General features: G+C 41.9%; 1 protein-coding gene across 1 annotated transcript in view; it reads right to left on the reverse strand.

The window, feature by feature from the left end:
• SEC63 (SEC63 homolog, protein translocation regulator) overlaps positions 1–23,700 on the reverse strand; it is a 100,184-nt gene that overhangs the window by 6,833 nt on the left and 69,651 nt on the right. The window contains exons 12-18 of the mRNA XM_084623907.1: positions 23,249–23,403; positions 22,454–22,601; positions 17,084–17,166; positions 10,283–10,342; positions 9,864–10,022; positions 5,731–5,889; positions 4,625–4,726 (exon numbers count right to left, since the gene is read on the reverse strand). Of these exons, the coding sequence (XP_084480033.1) occupies positions 4,625–4,726; positions 5,731–5,889; positions 9,864–10,022; positions 10,283–10,342; positions 17,084–17,166; positions 22,454–22,601; positions 23,249–23,403 (866 nt within the window). The remainder of the gene's footprint in view (positions 1–4,624; positions 4,727–5,730; positions 5,890–9,863; positions 10,023–10,282; positions 10,343–17,083; positions 17,167–22,453; positions 22,602–23,248; positions 23,404–23,700) is intronic.

Below are 23,700 nucleotides of genomic sequence, written 5' to 3' on the forward strand. Positions count from 1 at the left end.
GTGTCATTGTTTGCACTAAGCTTCAGATTTGATTTGCAGCATTTATCTGCACCCACTCCAGCTGCATTCACGGTGTCAGATGTAGCTGCACTGAATGGTGGAGGGATTAGTGGGAGTTGGAAGACTTGTAACTGTGATATGAGGAGAGGCATAGCTGCTGACTTCCAGATTTCCTGGGGGTGCTCGACCCCCTGCTCTGTCCGCTCCCCGGAGGATGCCCCATATATAACTGGTGCCTCCCCATGGGGGAGTGGGGAGGAGGAGGCGGCACAAGCAAAAGGGCAGGTCACATGTATGTCCCCCCATGCCCAGTGCCACCAGTCTCCCTGCCCCATGTTACCTGCAGAATGGGAGGCGCTTTGTCCTCCCACTGCGCCTGCCCTCCCGGCACATTCTGCTGCTCTCCCTGCTCCCCAGGAGCCCAGGCGGGGAGCAGAAGGGAGACCCTTTTAACGCCGGCCCCTCCCGGGCGCTGCTTTGCAGCCCTGCCCAGCAGCTGCTTGAGAGAGTCTGGCTGGGGAGGAGGTTTCTTTCGCTCCCTGCTTGGCTCAGCTACTGGGGACTCCAGCACCCGAGCCCAAGCAGGCAGCAGGAGGCACCTCCCCAGCCATGGTCTCTCAGGCAACGGCCACGCAGGGCTGCAGAGCAGCGTCTCAGTGGCTGGAAGCACCTTCCACTCCCCGCATCTGGGCCATGCGTTGCCCAGGCCTGCCCCCGTTCCTCTCCCAGCATGCCACCAAACAGCTGATGGCGGCACTGCGGGGGACAGGGATGAGCTGATCGGTGGGGCCTGGTGCTGGGGGGGAGAAGGGGAGGGGCCTGCTGGTGGCTGCTCAGCACCCACTATTTTTCCCCCCCGAGGTGTATGTGTACCTCGAGGGATCAAGTATGCCAATGTTCTGTTCTATAGGTGCATCAGTAGCAGTGCACCAGGATCTTCTCCTCATGGGGATTTTCAGCAGTCCAGTGGCATACATGACTGCGATCTCCTGTGAACAGTGAGTGGGGTAAGTGAAAGCAATGTCTCAAAAGGAATACTCCTGGCAATGGTGAATGGGTGGTAACATTTAGCAACTTTGGGGTGATCTGTGCAGGCTCATGGTTTGAGTTTAGACAGCTTCTGTTCACTACACCTTGCTCTAACCCAAGTTTTGTTTTGTGCTCAGTATCCAGTGCATTCTGTATCCACAGTATTTGTAGCAATTGTAAGAGTAGGGTACTACTATGTGCTATGAATGTGTTGGGGCATCACCTGAAGAGGGCAGAGTTAAGGTTGTGTTATGGAGGTAGTGTGTATCGTTACTCTTCATTTGCTGGTTTTCAGAGATTTGAGCATAGGTAACTTGATGTTCTGAAACGGCACTAGGCATCACTGGGCAACCTTAAGTCTGAATTAAACTTTTTGGGTAGTTAATTTCCTATTTTTATTTAAAATAACTTCTCAGGTTTACAGCTCAGTTTTCCCCATTCCACTGCTGCTGGCTCCTTGGAAATGATTATACAGAAAACAGAAGACACTGTCTGCATATTAGTGACTTCAATGCCCATGAATCATCTCACCTCCCTGCCTATCCAGACAGCCCAGTCCTCCCTCCCCAGCAATGGCGGAGTGGGCATTGACAGGGGCCCCAAAGGTTGAGGAGCTGGGCAGAAGAACAAGAAACAGTGCAGCCACTGACATGGAGTTAGTGGGGGGGTGTATTTTAAAGAGGGGACAGTAATGGTGTGGACGTATGGGTGTGGGAGGCAGAACTGAAGCCCCCCTACATCCTACACTACACAACTCTGACCATGTTCCTTTCCTCCCTACGCTATCATGCACTGCTCTGAGCTCCATTTTCCCCCTAGAAGCAGAAATACTGAGGGGGAAAGGTGACCCTGATGTTCCTTTCCCACTGATGGAGGCAGCAAGAGGATCAAGGGGAGTTCTGGGTTCCTTCCACTGATCAGGATGCAGTAGAGGGAAGGGGAGCCACTGATGGAAGGGGAATTGTTGGGTGATGTGGGGGGAGGGGTGTATCTGTAGGGGAGTATGGTAGGAGTGGAAGAAGGTGCAGATGGCTCCATTTCTTTCCCCTCCATGTATGTCACAGGAGGAGAAGGTGCTATAAAGAAATGTATAATGAACTGTGTTAGACAAATGTATATTAAACATTAGAGAAGTAGATATATATTTAATAGTGTTATAAGAAAGCGTAAAAGGGAATTTTTCTGCTTTCTGTATGTGACTTCTTGACACAGCTTTCAAAGGTTGGAAAAAAAATCAAAAAGTTGGTTTGTGTCTTATCTACAGCAGATTCTTGATGTGTGGATAACAGGATGAAGTGAACCATACAACGTGTAATTTACTAGCAAGACAGAGTAGGGAGGATAAACACTGAGTGGGCAGAACTAACCAGCAACTCCAAGGCCATAAAAATCAAATAAGTAACAATAAGATAAATGTCATAAGAAATAATGAATACATAGAAACAATGCTTAAAAAAATAGATATGAGGTATCAATTGGAGTTTTAGCAGAAGTAAAAAGGTATTAAAATTGGTTTTAAATGAAATATTTATAATTGAGATAGTTTTAATAATTTGTACCTGTGCAATGTTATGAGACAATGTATAAAGGGTGTGTGTTTAATAAATGGGGGTGGAGCAACACAGGACTTATACCAGACTGGATCAGCATAGATCTGATGATGACAGAAAGCCTACCTATGCCCCAGGACTGATCTTTATGTTATCCTGATCAAACTGCTTTATGCTTAATTAATTGTCCTAAATTTTTCTTATTAAAGCTTTAAAATCAGCTAAGCTTAGTAACTGGCGTGGAGAGTGCTTTTAACCCAACAATACCCAATTTTTCCTGATGGTTCTGCTGTGTCCGCACTTTCGAGCTCCTTAAGACCAAACGTTCCCTTTGATAATGATCCCTTATTTGTTAAGGAATCATAGAAAGTTACATTTTTGGAAACCCAGTTCTTTGTTCAAACTCTACTCACCGAAACTGGGTTTTCAAAATTAGTGTTTGGATGATCCCTTACACTAAAGGTTTTGCCTAGGGGTGTGCTGAGCCCTCAGTAGCTGTGCCAGAGCACAGCCCTAGGTGGCAGAGGGGCAGACCCCTTATACTGCACCATCTCAACCCCCTACTGTGGCCTGCACTGCTCTGATACCTCCCTTCACTGCTCCAACCCCCCCGCCCCCCATATTCCCTAGCTCTTCACCAAATCAGTTGAGAATCTGAAAATGGGAGCTGTGTTACAGTTAACCCCTTGACCAGATGACTCAGTGACTTGCTTCCTTTCATCACATTCAGTCCCATTATTCAGGAAACAGGCAAGGAGCAGGAGTCATGATTACACTGCTGTAACTTCTTACTAGATTCTTTCATCTTCCCTCTAATTAATGCTGATTGCTTTCACAATACTTCTAAAGTAAAAACCAGACTCCCTGTGGATTTTAGAGCACTTGAAAATATTGGCTCTTAACCCAGAAACTTTAGTCTTCAGGCAAAACTTCCAGAAGGAGCCCCTTCAGAATGAAGACAGAAAACAACTAACGTGCACAACACAGATTCTATCAAAACTGCAAAGGGTAAGGCCTGAACTCATAGTACATGCATGTTGCTTAGGTAAATGCTCAGCATGTCATCTTGAGCTACCCAGTTAGAGTGAACAAAGGCTGATTGAAAACCCTGCAGCTTGTAACAAGCTCTAGTCTTGCTACACATGCACGTTTCACTCTTTGGCTGGTCAGTATGGCTCCAGCTGACCTGTCTAAATTTAACCTTCAATAACTTCTGAACTATTGCTTCCCAAAAGAGGCAGTGGGGGCCACACACTAACGGAGTTCAATTCTGAGCAGGTGAGATCAGTTTGGGGAGGATTACAGTCAATCAGCCTCACGTGTACAGAGCAAAACCCCTTTAGAATCACCAGGAGATTTTTGTAAACATTTAACTTTAAGGGGGCTTTATCTTAGGGACCCCGTTGCTCAAATAACCCCAAATTGGACCACTAATACTACCCTATATTCCCATAATGTACACTAGATTTCTAGATATGAGAGACATCATAGGGATTTTAGACTATTTAGGATAGTCACTTACTGTTTGAAAGATGACTATCAACCTTAACTATAGCAGAACTGCTGCTCTGCTATACCACTCTATAGAGAGAATGGGGAATGACAGAAGGGTTATAAGAAGTCACCATCCAAGAAGAGCTCTCTGCAGCAGATCTTGACAGATATGGTTTTGTGACCAAATTATATGCAATAGCTTAGCTGGAGGAGAACAAAAGTTGAATGCAGAAGTTTTATATCATTTCTGCTCAACAGGGACTTGGGAGTTCACACATCGAAGTTTGAGAATCCAGTGAAAAATTCAGTTTTCAAAAAAGCTATACTGGAAGTTTTTTTTTAATATATTAAAAATATATATTCTATATAATACATATATATAGAAAGAAAGTCTCAAGCAAACCAGCAATTTTGCTCTGTATAAATTAGCAATTTTAAAAATTAGAATTTTAACTTTAAAACAATATATAAATTCTAAACTATTAAGTTGTATACTTTGGTTGCATTAATTCCCATTTGTCACAGCTCTAATAAAGTTCACTGTTGCTGACCTCGGGAAAGTAAAGACTGTAAACAGGATGTGTTATCTTTGATTTGGTTTCCAGAAGGGCCCGCTCCTTTCGCTGTATACTTTGCTGTAGTTCTTGCCACTCCTGTTGAAGACAACAAGGATTTAAAGAGTTACTTTAGTCATCTCTTCTCCTATTAAAAATGAAATCCCAGCACATCAAGAACAGCACACAGACAGCATGGTAAATGTGTGTGCTAAGCTTTGTACAAAAAACAGGCAAGTGCAGACAGGGTTCAAGTTCGAAAGCCTGATGCTTAAAAATCAAATGGCAGTGAAATACATGAGACCAGCCAAATGGACACTTCTGAAAATGTGCTCGCTCCTTGTAAAAATCTGCAAAGCCACTACATTATTCTCCTTCAAATCACTCTTCAAAACTTACTTTTTCAATGTCGCCTACAAAATACTCATCAATGGCTAAGCAGTTGGTTGGCCACGACCATTGTTCACTACACTTAATTATCGCACTACTACCTTGTGCTCACCCGGTTTGTTGCATCCAACTGTTTTCTCTTATCTTATACCTAGATTGTAAGATCTCTGGAGAAGAAGCCACTGTTTTGTGTGTGAGACCCTAGCACAACAAGCCTCTTGGAGCTAATACAACCCAAATTCACAATAATTCTAACTTACCAAATGTCATATACAAACATACATACACACACACTTCTCCCACTGCTATGTGTGTGGGATGCATTGTACAATGCATAATAGTTAGGTGTGTCAAGGATTTAAAATTTAAGGGGAGGTTTTATATTGAAATCTCACAGCATCAAAGTTGATTAACTGTCAAATTAAGTTGAAAAACTTTAGTACATTCTTCCGCTAAAATTGAAGTTTTCATTTCTCTTGTTCTGTAATTTTAACATCTCTCTTTCTTTTCTGTAAGGAAACACTGCACTAAGGGACATGCATCATGGCAACCTCACACTGGAAGAAGAAGACTTAATACGACTTTCTCCTGAGAGAGTTGATGCTACTACTTCATCCTTGTGTTGTTCAGCCTGAGGTGGTTGCTAAAGAGATACCATGTTTTCCCCACAACTCCAGAGGCAAAATCACCCTTCACCACAAAGTGAGACTTACAGCTTCATCGTCTTTGTTTTGTTTCTCATCTTGTTCTCTGTCGGAGTCTCTTTCACTTCCATCATCTCTTTCACTTTGAGAGTCCCTGTTAGTTTCTTCTTCATCAGACTCACTTCCTTTATCAGAAAGTTCCTCATCTTCCTCCCTTATTACAACTTCCTAAACAAAAACAAAACAATCTATTATTCCCATGGGCAGCATTCCTGTGCTCCAAGTCTGAAGGCCATGGGCTCTTAAGTCCCACTTGAGGACTAGTGCCTAATATGTGACACTGCAATGCCATGGGGTACTGCATTGTTTCAGATAGGGTTCTTTGAATGAAATGTAAAACACATTTCAAGACCATTTCTGGTTGATATACGGGGGAAATTAACATCCTAAAGTACTAAAAGAGTTGCGATATCAGAGACAGTGATACTAAAAGACTTAATAGCCGTTACATTTGTCCACTATTTAGGAACTACTGATTTTTAGTTCACTATTGTAAGTCCCCCATTATACACACTTTTCATTACTAAAATGTGAAGTGCTCTAAAAATCCAGTTCTGTATTCACCTTTAAGGGGAGTCAGGGCCCAGTCTACCCATGATGGGTGTAAGGGGAGAAGCCCATCTCAGCCCACCTGTAAGTAATTTATTGCTTAAGTGGCTGGTTGGCATCTAATTGGCTAACAAGCACGTGGACCTGATAAAAGGCTACCAGCACTCAGGTGTTCCTAAGGGAGAGGAGCTCCCACAGAACAGAGCAAGAGAACACCAAGATAAGGAATTTAGGGAAGAACTTCCCACATAGCTGTTGGGGGCCCAGCCTGCAAGGAGCTTTGTGCTGCCTGGAAAAAAGCGGCAGTCAGGAAGGCCATGAAGAGGCCCTGGCTCCATTTAAGGAAACAGGGTTGAAAGTGTCTTGCAGATAAAGTGCCTGAGAGTGGGATGAATTCAGGCAGGACTGAAACTCAGATGAAATATGTCTTCCAGGTAAGAAGCCTGGGTAAAGGACTTACCTGAATTTATTACATTTTCCATTAATAAGTGATTCCCTCTAAAAAGGACACTGATAATAAAATTAGCAAGGCTTTTATGTGATAACCTATTCAGGAAAATTAAGGCAGGGCACATCCATAGCAAAGCACATGGCCACAAGGGGGCGAGCAGGGACAGCACACACCTTTCACACAGCAATACATCATTTGAAAGAGAACCATCTCTTCTCCTCCCCCGTATCATCTACAACATTAATGTCACAATCTAATTGAATCTCTTTAAGAATTGGTGTCTCAGTTGTGTTTGTCATTCCCATAGTATTTGGGCTAATTTTTTTATTGTGTTAAACAAAAATACCTTTTATCCATATGCTCCCAGTTAACTAACAAAGCCAGGAAGAAGCAAATCAAACCAGATCAGAGGGAGAGTTACTCCTTACACACACCTCTAACGTGTTCACAAAGAAAGAAAACTTATGAGGGACTTCAATTTGGGAAACACATGCAGGTCTCATACAGTCAGTACTAAAACACCATTAGAATTTCTAAAAGTCAGATAATTTTTTAACACAAAAATTATGGCACCCAACATGAGGTAACTATTGTGAACTTCACTGTGACAGTTAAAGATTAACTAGTCATTGAACTGAAAGTTGGTAATTGCCTTGGGATCAGTGACTGTTTACCCATATTGAATGTAACCAGATCATGGAGAATAGTCCCAACCAGTAAAATACACACAACATAGTGCTTCAAAAAGGGCTAATTTTCCAAAGTTGAAGAAAAGTAAGAGTAGAACTGATTGGGAGGAAAAAGGTGAATGAAAACTGGGAGTTCTTTAGTAAGACTTTGGTTAGATGGCCAAAAAGCTACCATTCTACAATCAAGAAAGACTTTGGGTAAAAGTCCATCCTGGTTCAATGAGAAAGCGAAGGCAGCAAATATATATAAAACAAATGCAAAAAAGGGATGTTGATAGCAATTGATATAAATTTTAAAAAAGTTACGGAATTGTAGACACTGATAAGGGAAACTAAAGACATCAAGGGAAAAAATCCAAGGCATGCAGGGATAAGGACACTAAAAAAAAATGTCCTTAAGTATATTAGGAACAAAAGAAAAGCTAACAATGGCCCATTACTCGAGAGACATGGTAAAATAGTTAATGATGCAGAAAGGTGGAAGAAATCAATAAATACTTCTGCTCTGTATTTGGAAAGAAGTGGGATGATGTACATTCCAGTCCCCTAGTAACTAAACAGGATGTTATTTAACATTTGCCAAGAATAAATATTCTAAAATCAGAAACCCTGGACAACTTACATCCAATAGTCCTAAAGGAGTTGGCTGTATAGATCTCCGGCTTGTTGACATTAATTTTTAATAAATTTTGGAATACCAGGGAAATTCCAGAAGACTTGAAGAGTGCTAATGTGACAATATTCAGAAGATGGGAAGCAGCATGACCCAGGTAATTATAGGCCAGTTAGTCTGACATCAATCCGGGCAAAATAATGGAAAAGCTGAAATGGGATTCTATTAACAAAGAATTAAAGGATGGGAATGTAATTAGTGATGGTCAACAAGGCTTTATGGAAAACAGGTCTTGTCAAACAAACCTGATTTCATTCTTTAAAATTAAAAGTTTTGTTGATAAAGATAACTGCACAGATGTAATACAGTTAGACTTTTGTAAGGGGGTTGACTTAGTACTGTATGACATGCTGATTAAAAGTGAGCACCATACGCTATTAATAAAGTACGTTAAATTGATTAAAACTTGTTAACTAACAGACCTCAAATAGTAATTGCTAATGTGGAATCATCATAGAATGGAGATGCATCTAGTAGAGTTCAACAGGGATCAGTACTAGGCCCAATGCTATTCATTACTTTTATCAATGATCTGGAAGTAAATATAAATTTATAGCTGATAAAATTCAGAGATGACACACACAGTGATGGAGTGATAAATGACAACGACAGGGCAGTCAGAGCGACCTGGATCTCTTGGTAAGCTGGGCCCGTTCAAAACAAAGTATTCTAACACAGCCAAATGGAAGGTCCTACACCTAGGAACAAAGAATGTAGCCCAACCTACAAAATGGGGGACTGTATCCTGGAAAACCTCTGAAAAAGATGTAAGGGTCATAATGGACAAGTGACTCAGCATGAGCTCTCAGTGTGGTGATAAAGCAAAAAAGGCGAATGTGATCCTTGGATATATAAACAAGGGAATAGGAAGAGATGATTTTACTTCTTTTACTGATGAGAACAACATTGAAATACTGCATCCATTTTTAAAAGTATGTTGAAAAATTGGAGAGGGTGCAAAGAGCCCCAAAAATTATTTGAGAGTTGAAGAAAATACCTTACGCTGAGAAATTTAAGGAGCTCAATCTGTTTAGTTTACCAAAAGAAGATTAAGAGGTGACTTGATTACAGTGTATAAGTACCTCCCAGGGGGAAAATATCAGGTACTAAAGGGCTCTTTAACCTAGCAGAGAAAGGCCTAACAAGGATCAGTGGCTAGAAGTTGAAGCCAGACAAATTCAAAGCAGAAATTAATCAAATTTTTAATAATGAGGGTGATTAACTACTGAAACAAACTACCATGGGAAGTGGTGGGTTCTTCATCTCCTGAAGCCCTCTAATCAAGACCGGATGCCTTTTTAGAAGATATGCTTTAGTCCAGAGGTGGGAAAACTTTTTGGCCTGAGGCCCACATCTGGGCATGGAAATTGTATGGTGGGCCATGAATGATCAGAGTTCCCGGCCAATGGGAGCTGCAGGACCGGCGCTTGGGGCAGGGGCAGGGCAGTGTGCAGAGCCTTCTGGCTGCCCCTACACATAGGAGCCAGAGTGGGGACGTGCCGCTGCATCTGGGAGCCGCATGGAGCCCCGGCACATGTGGAGCAGGGCAAGCCCCAGACCCCACTCCCTGTCGGGAGCTTGAGGGCTGGATTAAACAGTCTGAAGGGCCGGATAGGACTCCCGGGCCGTAGTTTGCCCACCCCTGCTTTAGTCAAACACAAGTTCCTGGCACTCAATATAGGGATAACTGGGTGAAATTTAATGGCCTGTGATATATACAGGAGGTCAGACTAGGTGATTTAACAGTCCCTTTTGGCTTTGAAATCTTTCAATGAAATACCCCATTAGCTTGCTTTTGCTTCTGCTGCTTTGGCTGCTGCAATGGAGGAGGAGCAGGTTTCTTTTTCAAAGGTTTCTTTTTCTTTGATTTTGAAGCCTTCTTGGTTCCTTTATTCTTTTGCTGCCATCCTTTGTTCTTAACTTTGTTGGCATCTCCTTGCTGTAAGGAAACATGGTGGTTAAATAGTAGGCAGATTAAATTACACTAAATATTTTAACTTGAGGCAGCCATCTTCACATGCTTCAAATGTTTTAAGATATGATCCTACCTTAAAAGCTAAGTTCTACTGGATATTTGTATAGGTCTTTGTGAAAAAAAATCTATCACAAGTACATGAAAGAGTCACTCAATCTGAATGAAGGTTCATTTTCTCAACTAGGAAGCAGAGGCACTGTAATATAGTCTAATTCTCAACTTACCCCATCCTCCGTAGGTTGCTCTTCTGCTGCGCAGGTGGACTGTTCCTTTTCAAACACTTCCTGATTAGGGAGGAAATGAAGTCTTAATCTTTGTCTGTGCCAACCGGCACTGATGCTTAGAAAATTACACTGTCACTTAGATATTAAAGTAAATTTAACTAGACTAAATCTGAGGGGTTTTGTCCATTACTGAGAATTCTCTTTTCAGTGACAAACATAAGACACTAATTGACAAGTATGAAAAAGATTAAACAAAATTTGAATCCTTTGTACAGGATTTTACCAATACTAGCATAGTTCATCTATTAAAAAAATTCTCAGAATAATTACAGTGGTCCCTTGTGCTGAAAGATTTACAGTAAAAACTATGTTATCCAGCCCTGTACCAACAGGCAAGCTCTATAAATCAGCATTTCTGATCTTCATTGAAAGCCCAGTTTATAGTCCGATTGGCATAGGGCTGGCAGGCTCCCTACCTAGCTCTGTGTGGCTCCCCGGAAGTAGCAACATGTCCCTGCTGTTCCTAGGCGGAGGCACAGCTAGGCGGTTCTGTGCACTACCCCTGCCCTGTCCCGCGCGCTGGATCTGCAGCTCTTTGGCCAGGAATCGCAGCCAATGGGAGATGCGGGGGCAGTGCCTACAGGTAGAGGTAGCATGCAGAGTCGCCTAGCTGCACCTCCACCTAGGAGCAGCAGGGATGTCGCCACTCGTGGGGAGCCACCCGAGGTAAGCGCCGCCTGGATATGGCACCCCACACCCCAACCCCCTGCCCTGAGCCCCCCCTGCACTCAAACTCCATCTCTCTTAGTTAACCAGAATTTTTCACTTACCAGCATCCCCCACACCCCCAACATGCAAGATTACAAAGCTTTTACTGTACTTATGCTGTACAGTGTGAAAATTCTGTATCACAAAAGCAAGCAGTAGTAGTAAAATGCAAATTCTACCCCAGTTACAAGAATATTAAGAAACAAACTCAATATCTAGCCTGTCATTCATGGATCCAGGAGCACAAATCAAGCCAGAAATATCAATGTTTACATTAGTAAAACAATACACTTTATCTGCCTCCCTCTATTAGCTCAGAAGTGTCTGTAGGTGGAAAAGTATTTTTCATTTTTTACTTACACAGAAAGATACTAGTTATCTGGCACAAAACAAATGCAGACATATAATTTGCTATAGCAAATTGTCCTATATTAAGAGGGCAAATGCGATTTACTGGCAATATCATGAACACACAGACTGCATGAAAAAATTGGGAGTTGCCAACAAACATTCAAATTTTGGACAAAGATATCTGTTCACTTTTTCAACCATGATAAGTTTAAACATACCATTAAACCTGCTTCAAGAGTTTTTTTGGACACAGCAGCCATGGTAAAAGTGACTGAATTTTACATTCCAGTGCATTGGTATTGCCAAGGTTATGGTGCATAGCAAATTCATTTAAGTCGCTGTACTGGTACATATTGTATTTGCCTAAACATACAACTATCCAAAACACTATTCACCAGTGAGATTCAATCTCCTCAATTTTATTTCATACATACATAATACAATTACACAAAGTTATGTTAAACATTATTAAGGTTGTAAAGTCAAGCACTCAGAAGTTAGGAAATGCCAGCATTAAAACTGTCGGTACAACCTAAATTCAGCCCCCTTAAGAGCGTGTATGATACCACCTTCAGTTTCATGATCACACACCAATGGGTTTTACAGGACCCCTGCCTCACCTCATTCAGAGCACAAAATGGACTTATGAACATCTATTCAATATTGTGTATTATCCTCATTGTTCAATGTGTGGCCCCTAGGCTTTATTTACTACACACAATTTGAACCCTGTTCTAAAGACAGAATTATTAATTTCCTCAAGGGATTTTCAATGGAGCTCATCATTACAGTATGTGCGCTTCAAACATTACTTAATTTATCTTGACAAAACCCCTATGAAGTGAGAGTATGGTTTTATCCCCATTTTATAGATGAAAGGCTGAGCTACAGAGAGATTAAGGTCAAAAGCATCCACTAATTTTGGGTGCCCAGTTGAGATATGAAGGACCTGGGTTTTCAGACTACATAGCATTGTATAGCACTTAACACAGTCAAGCACAGCTCTCACTAATTTAAACTGGAGTTGAGAGTACTCAGCTCTTCTGCTAATCAGGCCCCAAGGTATCATGCTGGGTGACAGAAAATGAGGAAAGCACAATTAATGACCACCCTGTAAGAAGTATGGTTTAAGTGACATGCCCAGCATCAGACAGGAACTCCATGGCACAGTCAGGGGTAGAATCCTATTCTTCAAGGCATCATTCAAGTTCCTTAACCATGAGACCCTCCCTTCCCTTTCTGCAAAGCCTTGCCTTATTCACTACACACCTTCCTGCTTCTGCTGAGGCAGGGGTCTTACAGACAGTAGCCTCCTTTACTACACAAAGTTGATTCATCCCCAGAACACTGTGCACTGAATAGGGCAGGAGTCCTGTGGGAAAAAATAGTACGTGACCATGAAATGTATGACTACCATAATCCGCACAATGAAGCTGAATTAAGGTTGCACAGGTAATTACAATTAATTTATGCTGAACCATCTGTTCCACCTTGCATTTGGCTGTGGCACTGGGAGTACCTTTCCCAGGTGTGAAGAAGAGTGCTGTGCGGCTCAAAAGCTTGACTCTCCCCAACGGAAGTTGATCTAATAAAAGATATGACCTCACCCACCTTGTCTTTCCCATACCCTGGGATCGACATGGCTACAACTACGCTGCATATAAAGTTCCACAAAGTCATAAGCAACTGAAAACAGGGTCTTATAATGGGAAGTACCAGGCAACCTTAACAAAAAGCAGTGCTTCTGCATATCATAAATAGTATATTAGGCACTATGTACTGTAGCTGCCCAGACATAGTATGTTCAAAATCCCCGCTTTAAACGCGAAAACTAAACTAAATCTTAATTATGGAGCCATGACTGGCATCTCCATGCCTTATTTTGCATTCTTGGAAGATGTCTGCCCCATACTCTATTTTTTACTGCTTTATCAACATTTTACACATGCCTTGTAAAATTCTAGATGGGACTACTGTAATATGTGCTATACTGTACTTGTGAAAGAGCGGGATGTGTGTGCACAAAACTGTAGATTATTTTCTATCGTGCCCTGAAGACATCTAACCTTGCCCCAGGCAATACTATTGAACTGTATTGCAGATAGCCGCCCTGCCCAGGAAAGGTGCTTACTGAAAGACCATCAGGTAGAAGACATTACAGAGCAATCTGAAGACATCAACTTTGATAGTTTCTCAACTGCTAGCCCAATTGCCCAAAACAATGCATTTTCTACACAGAAGTGCCCTTTACATCTGCAGCCTATCAGCTTGGTCACATGGCAAAAGGAGAGACTGAAGGATGGAGAAGGACAGGCCACCTCGACAGACAAGCTGGACATGCAGAGGAATGAGATGACAGGAAGTGCTCTATGTAACATTGTCTGAAAAGCAGACAAACTTCCAACTCTCAGAATGTGAGAGATCAGACTGCGGCCGGAACATCTCAGGATTGTTTTCTAAGATCTGTACTCTTTAAAGAATTCAGGAATTAAAGTAATTATGGTTTAAAAAAATCATTTGCTAAGCTGGTGTTCCTTGCTTTTGTGTCACATTGTCTGCAATGAAGTTAAACTAGAAGTCCTGGGTGACCACACCTAAATGAAACTGAGGGAGTATACATAAGCAACTGGGGGATGCAGAATAAAGCAGCCAGACTGCTTAGTGGCGTTAGTTGTAGACAGCACATTAAACCAATCCTTTATATATTGCTGCATCTTTTAAATTCACTTCTGGGTACAGTTGAAGGTGTTGATACCAATCTTTAATATTTGACATGTTCTGGGTCCTGGCTATATCAGAGACTGCTCTCTTATCATGCACTGCAACAAACAGTTGTGATCAGATCACGTATTCCAACGGTTCAAAGATATAAACATTTAGGTGCTACCAGCAAGGCATATTCAGTGGAGGACTCTAAAGTTTGCTCCTCTGTTGGTCTGAGGATGCCAAGGTGTTTTAGGTTTGAGGCATAATGCAAAGCTCCATTTATGCTCGATTTTGACTGAAGGGCGGAGTCATGCATGTTTACACTCTGGGGCTTGTCAGGTGGACAATCTCTTTAGTTTCAGGGGGCTCAGGGTTTAAACCTGGAAACAACGTTAAGGATATTTTTAAAAAACTGAAAAAATTTCAAACATCACGCAATCCAGATGTTTAGACTTTGAAACATAGCATCAACCACTGCTACCCATTCAGCAACTACAGTTTATCTTCTTTAAGGTATTCTATAAGGTGATAATATTTAGCTATACAAGTTATAGATTATTTCCTTCTATGTCCCTATATGTATAATTTGGCATCCTATTTGCCTCCTTCACTGCACATGTACTAGACAAAAGATCAGAGAGGTTTCTTTAAGGATTCTTAAGGCTATGTCTACACTAGAGACCTTACAGTGGCACAGCTTGTTCGTGTAGCTACTCTATGCCAATGGGAGAGAACTCTCACGTGGACATAATTAAAGCACCTCCAATGAGCGGCGGTAGCTACGTCAGAGGGAGAAGCTCTTCTGCCAACATAGCACTATGCACACTACCACTTATGATGGGGACACTTATATCACTATGGGGAGGTCTTTTCCCACACCCCTGAGTAACGCAAGTTTTGCTAACAAAAGCGATAGCATAGGCATGGCCTACAGCTATTTCTACACCACAATCTTAAGTTGACTTATGTTGGGTCAACTTACAGCCACTTCATTAACCACCATGGTGGCTGATGTCCACACCATCCTCCTTTGGTCACTGGTGCGTAGCCTCACCAGGAGCACTTCCACCGACTAAAGAGGGGCAGTGTGGGGGACTAAGAGCCAGGGCTTTCAGCTCTGAGCAGCTCCCCACCGGGAGCTCAGTTGTCCTCCAGGACATCTCGCCTCTGCGCTCCCAGCCAGGCGCAGAGTGACAGCCCCTCGGGGCTTCTTGCCTCTGTGCTCCCAGCCAGACATGGTGGGGGGGGCAAGTGGCGCAAGGCTTCTCTCCTTCCTGCTCCCAAAGAGGAGCTTGGGGGGAGCCGCCCAGGGCTTCTTGCCTACGATGGGGAGATCCGTCTGGAAGTCTGGTCAGCTGCCGTGCTCCCAGCAGGGAGCCGGGACCCTGGAGGGCAGCAGGGCTGCCAGCGGGGAGCCCAGGTGGCAGCCCAAGCCAGGAACCTGGGTGGCAGCCCAGCTTGAAGCAGAGACCGGGCAACAGCCAGGCTGGGGAGCTGGCTTTCGTGTTAATTTCACGGCTCAGGAACCATGAAATTGACAAGAACACCACCATACACAAAGATAAACTTCAACTTATCTTTTAAAGATGCACCTTTGCTACTTGATTTATCTATTAAAGTAACTTTAGTGTTCTAACTACTTAATTCAGATGACAGGCATTACCATTGGAATTTTTGATGAACTACTGCAAAAGCTATTTGTCAACATATCAGGAGTAAAATTACTCCATAATCTTTCCGGTGCAGGCTATTTCCTTTGGGCATGGACTAGTGTAGTGAATAGAGTGACCTGTGAGATTTCTAACATGAAACAAAAGTTTTGAGGGAGAGAGCGTTAACATTTTGACAATGGAAGAGCTTGATTCAAGAATGGTGTTTTTAGAATCATAGACTTTAAGGTCAGAAGGGACTATTATGATCGTCTAGTCTGACCTCCTGCATTATGCAGGCCATGGAATCTCACCCACCAACTCCTGTAACAAACCCTTAACTTATGTCTGAGCTACTGAAGTCCTCAAATCGTGGTTTAAAGACTTCAAGGTGCAGCAAATCTTCCAGCAAGTGACCCGTGCCCCATGCAGAGGAAGGCGAGAAGCCCTGGGGGAAAATTCCTTCCCGACCCCAAATATGGCGATCAGCTAAACCCTGAGCATGTGGGCAAGACTCACCAGACAGACACCCTGGAAAGAATTCTCTGTAGTAACTCAGATCCCACCCCATCTAACATCCCATCACAGGCCATTGGGCATATCTACTGCTAGTAGATCAATTAATTGCCCAAATTAGGCTATCCCATCATATCTCCTCCATAAACTTATTAAGCTTTGTCTTGAAGCCAGATAGGTCTTTTGCCCCCACTGCTTCCCTAGGAAGGCTGTTCCAGAACTTCACTCCTCTGATGGTTAGAAACCTTCATCTAATTTCAAGTCTAAACTTCCTGATGGCCAGTTTATATCCATTTGTTCTTGTGTCCACATTGGTACTGAGCTTAAATAATTCTTCTTCCTCCAAAGTATTTATCCCTCTCATATATTTATAGATAGCAATCATATCTCCTCTCAGCCTTCTTTTAGTTAGGCTAAACAAGCCAAGCTCATTGATTCTCCTTTCATAAGACGGGTTTTCCTTTCCTCGGATCATCCTAGTAGCCCTTCTCTGTACCTGTTCCAGTTTGAATTCATCCTCCTTAAACATGGGAGACCAGAACTGCACACAATATTCCAGTTGAGGTCTCACCAGTGCCTTGTATAACGGTACTAACACCTCCTTATCTCTACTGGAAATACCTCGCCTGATGCATCCTAAGACGACATTAGCTTTTTTCATGGCCATATCACATTGGCGGCTCATAGTCATCCTGTGATCAACCAATCCATTACCACAAAATTATCAAGAAACTAGCTCCTAACAAAACATTCTAAGTTATCACAATGCATTTGCAATTCATCCAAAGTTGTAAATACTTTGACTACTTACTGCCATTGTTTGCCTTGTTAATGTTACCAAAACAGTGACTAGCGATCCCACTGTAATATTGTTGCTGTCTTCATCATCCAAAACTAAGGTCAAAGAAAAGTGATACTTCCAGTTAACCTTTGTTTCTTAATCAGTTTCATATTTATTTTTTAAATTAAGCATTACTCAGTGACAGATAAAAGTGTGAGCGTAATCACAAGTCTCCCAGAGAAGATGTAACACAAAATAATCTGAAAATATTTGCAAGAATAAAGACTTTCATCTGCATCTTTAAACAGTCTCTATTACCTAGAATACATTAACAGAATGAGGAGCAATAAACTGCATAAAACTACATGAAGTAAACATTGAGGTTGTGATTTAACTTGTAGGAAAGTTAGGGTATTCAAAGTTATGGCTGCTCTGGGAATCATAACTATGTAGCATTGTATATTAAAACATAAAACTTTCATATTATAAAATACCACATATGAGCAAGGGGACTAAGTTACAGTTGTTCTGGGAACCATAACTATAATTTTCCTGATCTTTCAATGATTAATATCTCAATTTCAAAGGTGCATTAAGAGTCATGCACTTAATTCCTTTGCAAAAAGACAGGTTTCAGAGTAGCAGGCGTGTTAGTCTGTATTCGCAAAAAGAAAAGGAGTACTAGTGGCACCTTAGAGACTAACTAATCTATTTGAGCATAAGCTTTCGGGAGCTACAGCTCACTTCATCGGATGCATTCAGTGGAAAATACAGTGGGGAGATTTATATACATAGAGAACATGAAACAATGGGTGTTACCATATACACTGTAACGAGAGTGATCACATAAGGTGAGCTACTACCAGCAGGAGAGCGGGGTGGGGGGGGGGAACCTTTTGTAGTGATAATCAAAGTGGGCCATTTCCAGCAGTTGACAAGAACGTCTGAGGAAAAGTGGGGGTTGGGGGAGGGAAGGAACAAACATGGGGAAATAGTTTTACTTTGTGTAATGACACATCCACTCCCAGTCTTTACTCAAGCTTAAGTTAATTGTATCCAGTTTGCAAATTAATTCCAATTCAGCAGTCTCTCGTTGGAGTCTGTTTTTTGAAGTTTTTTTGTTGAAGAATTGCCACTTTTAGGTCTGTAATCGAGTGACCAGAGAGATTGAAGCGTTCTCTGATTTTCCAAATGCAAACAGATGGAGATCGTACCAAAAGGACTGAAGGTAAAAAATCCATTACAATCTACCTACCACACAGACTATGCTGACAGCTTGTGCCACACACTCTCAAAGAAACTGCAGAACCGCCTGATCAACATCCTCTACAGCAAACAGGGAAAGATTAAGAATGAGCTCTCAAAACTGGATACTCTCATAAAAAAACAACTTTCCACACAAACTTCCTCATGGATTGACTTTACAAAAACTAGACAAGCCATTTACAACACATACTCTGCTTCTCTACAAAAGAAAAAGGACACTCAACTATCTAAACTACTACATGCCACAAGGGGCCACAACAGTGGTTCCCTCAACCCATCCAGCAATATTGTTAATCTATCCAACTATACTCTTAGCCCAGCAGAAGAATCGGTCCTATCTCGGGGCCTCTCCTTCTGCCCCTCCATCCCCACGAACATGATACAATTCTGTGGTGACCTAGAATCCTATTTTCGAGGTCTCCGACTCAAGGAATATTTCCAACACATCTCTGAACAACATACTAACCCATAGAGACGTTCCTACCAAGACTACAAAAAGAAGGATTCTGGGTGGACTCCTCCTGATGGTCGAAACAACAGACTGGACTTCTACATAGAGTGCTTCCGCCGACGTGCACGGGCTAAAATTGTGGAAAAGCAGCATCACTTGCCCCACAACCTCAGCCGTGCAGAACACAATGCCATCCACAGCCTCAGAGACAAATCTGACATCATAATCAAAAAGGCTGATAAAGGAGGTGCTGTTGTCATCATGAATAGGTCAGAATATGAACAAGAGGCTGCTAGGCAGCTCTCCAACACCACTTTCTACAAGCCATTACCCTCTGACTCCACTGAGGGTTACCAAAAGAAACTACACCATTTGCTCAAGAAACTCCCTGAAAAAGCACAAGAACAGACACACTCCTGGAACCCCGACCTGGGGTATTCTATCTGCTACTCAAGATCCATAAACCTAGAAATCCTGGACGCCCCATTATCTCAGGCATTGGCACCCTGACAGCAGGATTGTCTGGCTATGTAGACTCCCTCCTCAGGCCCTATGCTACCAGCACTCCCAGCTATCCTCAAGACACCACTGACTTCCTGAGGAAACTACAATCCATCGGTGATCTTCCTGAAAACACCATCCTGGCCACTCTGGATGCAGAAGCCCTCTACACTAACATTCCACGCAAAGATGGACTACAAGCTGTCAGGAACACTATCCCTGATAATGTCACGGCAAACCTGGTGGCTGAACTTTGTGACTTTGTCCTCACCCATAACTATTTCACATTTGTGAACAATGTATACCTTCAAATCAGCGGCACTGCTATGGGTACCCGCATGGCCCCACAGTATGCCAACATTTTTATGGCTGACTTATAACAACGCTTCCTCAGCTCTCATCCCCTAATGCCCCTACTCTACTTGCGCTACATTGATGACATCATCATCTGGACCCATGGAAAAGAAGCCCTTGAGGAATTCCACCATGATTTCATCAATTTCCATCCCACCATCAGCCTCAACCTGGATCAGTCCACACAAGAGATCCACTTCCTGGACACTACGTGCTAATAAGCGATGGTCACATAAACACCACCCTATACCGGAAACCTACTGACTGCTATGCCTACCTACATGGCTCCAGCTTTCATCCAGACCCCACCACACAATCCATTGTCTACAGCCAAGCTCTACGATACAACTGCATTTGTTCCAACCCCTCAGACAAACACCTATAAGATCTCTATCAAGCATTCTTACAACTACAATACCCACCTGCTGAAGAGAAGAAACAGATTGACAGAGCCAGAAGAGTACCCAGAAGTCACCTACAAGACAGGCCCAACAAAGAAAATAACAGAACGCCACTAGCCATCACCTTCAGCCCCCAACTAAAACCTCTCCAACGCACCAAGGATCTACAACCTATCCTAAAGGACGACACATAGCTCTCACAGATCTTGGGAGACAGGCCAGTCCTTGCTTACAGACAGCCCACCAACCTGAAGCAAATACTCACCAGCAACCACACACCACACAACAGAATCACTAACCTAGGAACCTATCCTTGCAACAAAGCCCGATGCCAACTGTGTCCACATATCTATTCAGGGGACACCATCATAAGGCCTAATCTCATCAGCCACACTATCAGAGGCTCGTTCACCTGCACATCTACCAATGTGATATATGTCATCATGTGCCAGCAATGCCCCTCAGCCATGTACATTGGTCAAACTGGACAGTCTCTATGTAAAAGAATAAATGGACACAAATCAGACGTCAAGAATTATAACATTCAAAAACCAGTCGGAGAACACTTCAATCTCTCTGGTCACTCGATTACAGACCTAAAAGCGGCAATTCTTCAACAAAAAAACTTCAAAAACAGACTCCAACGAGAGACTGCTGAATTGGAATTAATTTGCAAACTGGATACAATTAACTTAAGCTTGAATAAAGACTTGGAGTGGATGTGTCATTACACAAAGTAAAACTATTTCCCCATGTTTATTCCCTCCCTTCCCCACCCCCCACTCTTCCTCAGATGTTCTTGTCAACTGCTGGAAATGGCCCACCTTGATTATCACTACAAAAGGTTCCCCCCACACCCCACTCTCCTGCTGGTAATAGCTCACCTTACGTGATCACTCTCATTACAGTGTGTATGGTAACACCCATTGTTTCATGTTCTCTGTGTATATAAATCTCCTCACTGTATTTTCCACTGAATGCATCCAATGAAGTGAGCTGTAGCTCACGAAAGGTTATGCTCAAATAAATTTGTTAGGCTCTAAGGTGCCACTAGTACTCCTTTTCTTTTTTCAAAAAGAGGGAGAAAAAAAATAAAGGAACAGCAATGAATAGGTTGACTAGAATATTGATCAGAAGACCTGTAGTACGGTCAGTGGACTTATGGGTTCATATCTTAGAATGCAGTAATGTTGAATATTCAGTCTACTGACTGAAAAATACTACATTTTTATTCTGGTATGAAAAATAAAAGTATTCCTCAAAGTTCTTCACACGTCCTTCACCTATAATTAGAAGTAGAAACAGTCAATCTGGGGAGGAGCAAAAAGGTTAAATCCTCCTTGGCACAACTTCTTAAATATCTGTATTTGTCAAATGCAAAATGTGCGCAGGGGAGGGGTAGCTTGCCAGAACATGAGGGGGTACAAGTTTGTCAAGGACTCTCTGACAATTATGAACACAACTAAACAACAGCACTCTGTGTCCACTAACCATTGGTAAAGGTAAGATACTGATTTGAAAGTGCATGGCATATTTTTTTTTTTTACTTATTTTTACATTTTGAAACTTACGGTCACCAGATACATATGCCTTACCGAGGACCATGTATATGCCAAATCCAACACTAGGCTAGCTGAACAAAACGTGTCAGATTTTGGAAAACACAAACTTTGAAAGACCATTCTATGCAACTACAAATATATGTTTGTACTACCAAATATTTCATTCAGACCTTTACTAACATTAAATCTCAGCTTATCTGTGAGGAAGGTGACCAATGATCAGTTCACCTTCCACTGAAAGGCAGCCTAAAGGCAACCGTTTAACAGCACAACAACTTCAGACAGCAAGCGAAGGAGAGTGACATATACAATTGAAACTGTAGTGAATTTTTGCCAAGTACTACCTGGTTATCCCAAGCAGAATACACTCATCACACAAGGTTAACATACCTTCCCTCTCACAAAAATACCCTCAATTGTTTAATGACCTGGGTCTCGATTTAATGTCTCAAATAAAAAACTGATAGTTTGATATTCGGGCTAAGCACAAGCATGAAATCTTTGACCACCCTTTTCTTTAATGTTACAAGGCAAAGGATACAAAGGTTTAAAAATAAAGAGCCACTTTAACCATTATTATACACTGCTCTCACAATGCTAAATCAAACAATTAAATGCTACATCAGTCCCTCTAGATGAAACTGCTGATGGCCTGGAAAACGCAAGATGCTTTAATGTACTTTGTTTTCCTCAAACTATAAATCGGAAGTGCAAGACCATGTCATTCAGGAAAGTCTGCCATTTTCCAGGTTACATAAGTAATGTAAGGAATTGGTGTTCAGAATCCTCACTGATTACTGCCAGCAGACTATCAAATTGTCAAGAGGGATGACATATACAGCAATGAAATGACCTCCCATCTTACCTTGTGGCTTTATATCTATGGTGATATGTGGAAAACTACCTAATACAGCCATAACTTCATCATATTTTTCATCTTCAAGGAAGTGCAGTAAGTTGCGGCGATCAGTTCCTTTCAAACTCACCATGTCTTGGATACTTTTGATTTTGAACTTGGTTAAAAAAAGAAAAAAGAAAAATACTACAAGAGAATATTCCACAAAACTAAACTCTAGTTAATGTAATCACTTGTGTATTCCAGCAGTACTGACACAAGCAAACTGTTTATTTGATTCATTCCCACTAAAAGGATTACAAACCTTGAAATAAAGTAGAAATTGAATTTGTGTTCCATTAACTATTACATTTTCTTATTCTGATACTCCTCCATAATCACATCTAAAATATACCTTCTTCAGAAATAGGTTCGGGAACTAGGCAATCAACTCAACATAGGTCTGGTATTTCAGCTATACTCTCACAAAAAACTGTAGATTACACTTTAGTAAGATCAGACTGTGCCCTCCAATAAAGTAAGCAAGATGATGTGTTTTGTCCAGTATACCTATCCCATGCTTAACCATACTACAGATCATAACTCCTATTACCTGTGGTGAATAGTCACTCCTTTTTATTTATAAAGCAAACAGTGATACAGTTTAAGGAACATAAAGCACAAGGACTCATGAGGTATTGCATTCCTGAGCAAATGCTTTTTATTCTGTGAACTATTAATAAGCTTGCTTAGTGAGAGACAGAGGTAGGTTAAAGGAGATAATGGAAAGATAAAAATGACTGAGTCTCATCTGTAGCTTTATACCTTTTTATGATTGGAAACTCGCCTAAGATTGTCCTCTTCAATGTGAGGGAGCTGCAGAAGGGGAGACTTGAACTGCTGAAGCCCTTGGACAGCCATCTGGGAAAGCTTCATACAGTTTTCCAAAGATCCCAATGATGGAGCACGGAACTCCCTTTCTTGGGGAGAATGAATTTTACAAGATGATTTTTTACGTTTTCCCAGTATACTCTGGACATGTATAATACACTACATGTTTGATCAAAATATTTTGATCAGCCTAGCAACTTTAAAAGTTCATAAGGAAAGCTGTACCTTACAGTATAAAGAAAATGTCACCATTTTCACATAGTTACCATTTGAGCCTACTATTGATGGCCATCTTGCTATAAAACTTATTACAGTATAGTTTAGCAAACAATTTAGTGCCTGTTAATTTTCTTTCTTCAGGTTGTGCCAAACTAGTCAAAGGGCTG

Source organism: Lepidochelys olivacea (genome assembly GCF_965140295.1).
Source record: "Lepidochelys olivacea isolate rLepOli2 genome assembly, chromosome: 3".
NCBI lineage: Eukaryota > Metazoa > Chordata > Testudines > Cheloniidae > Lepidochelys > Lepidochelys olivacea.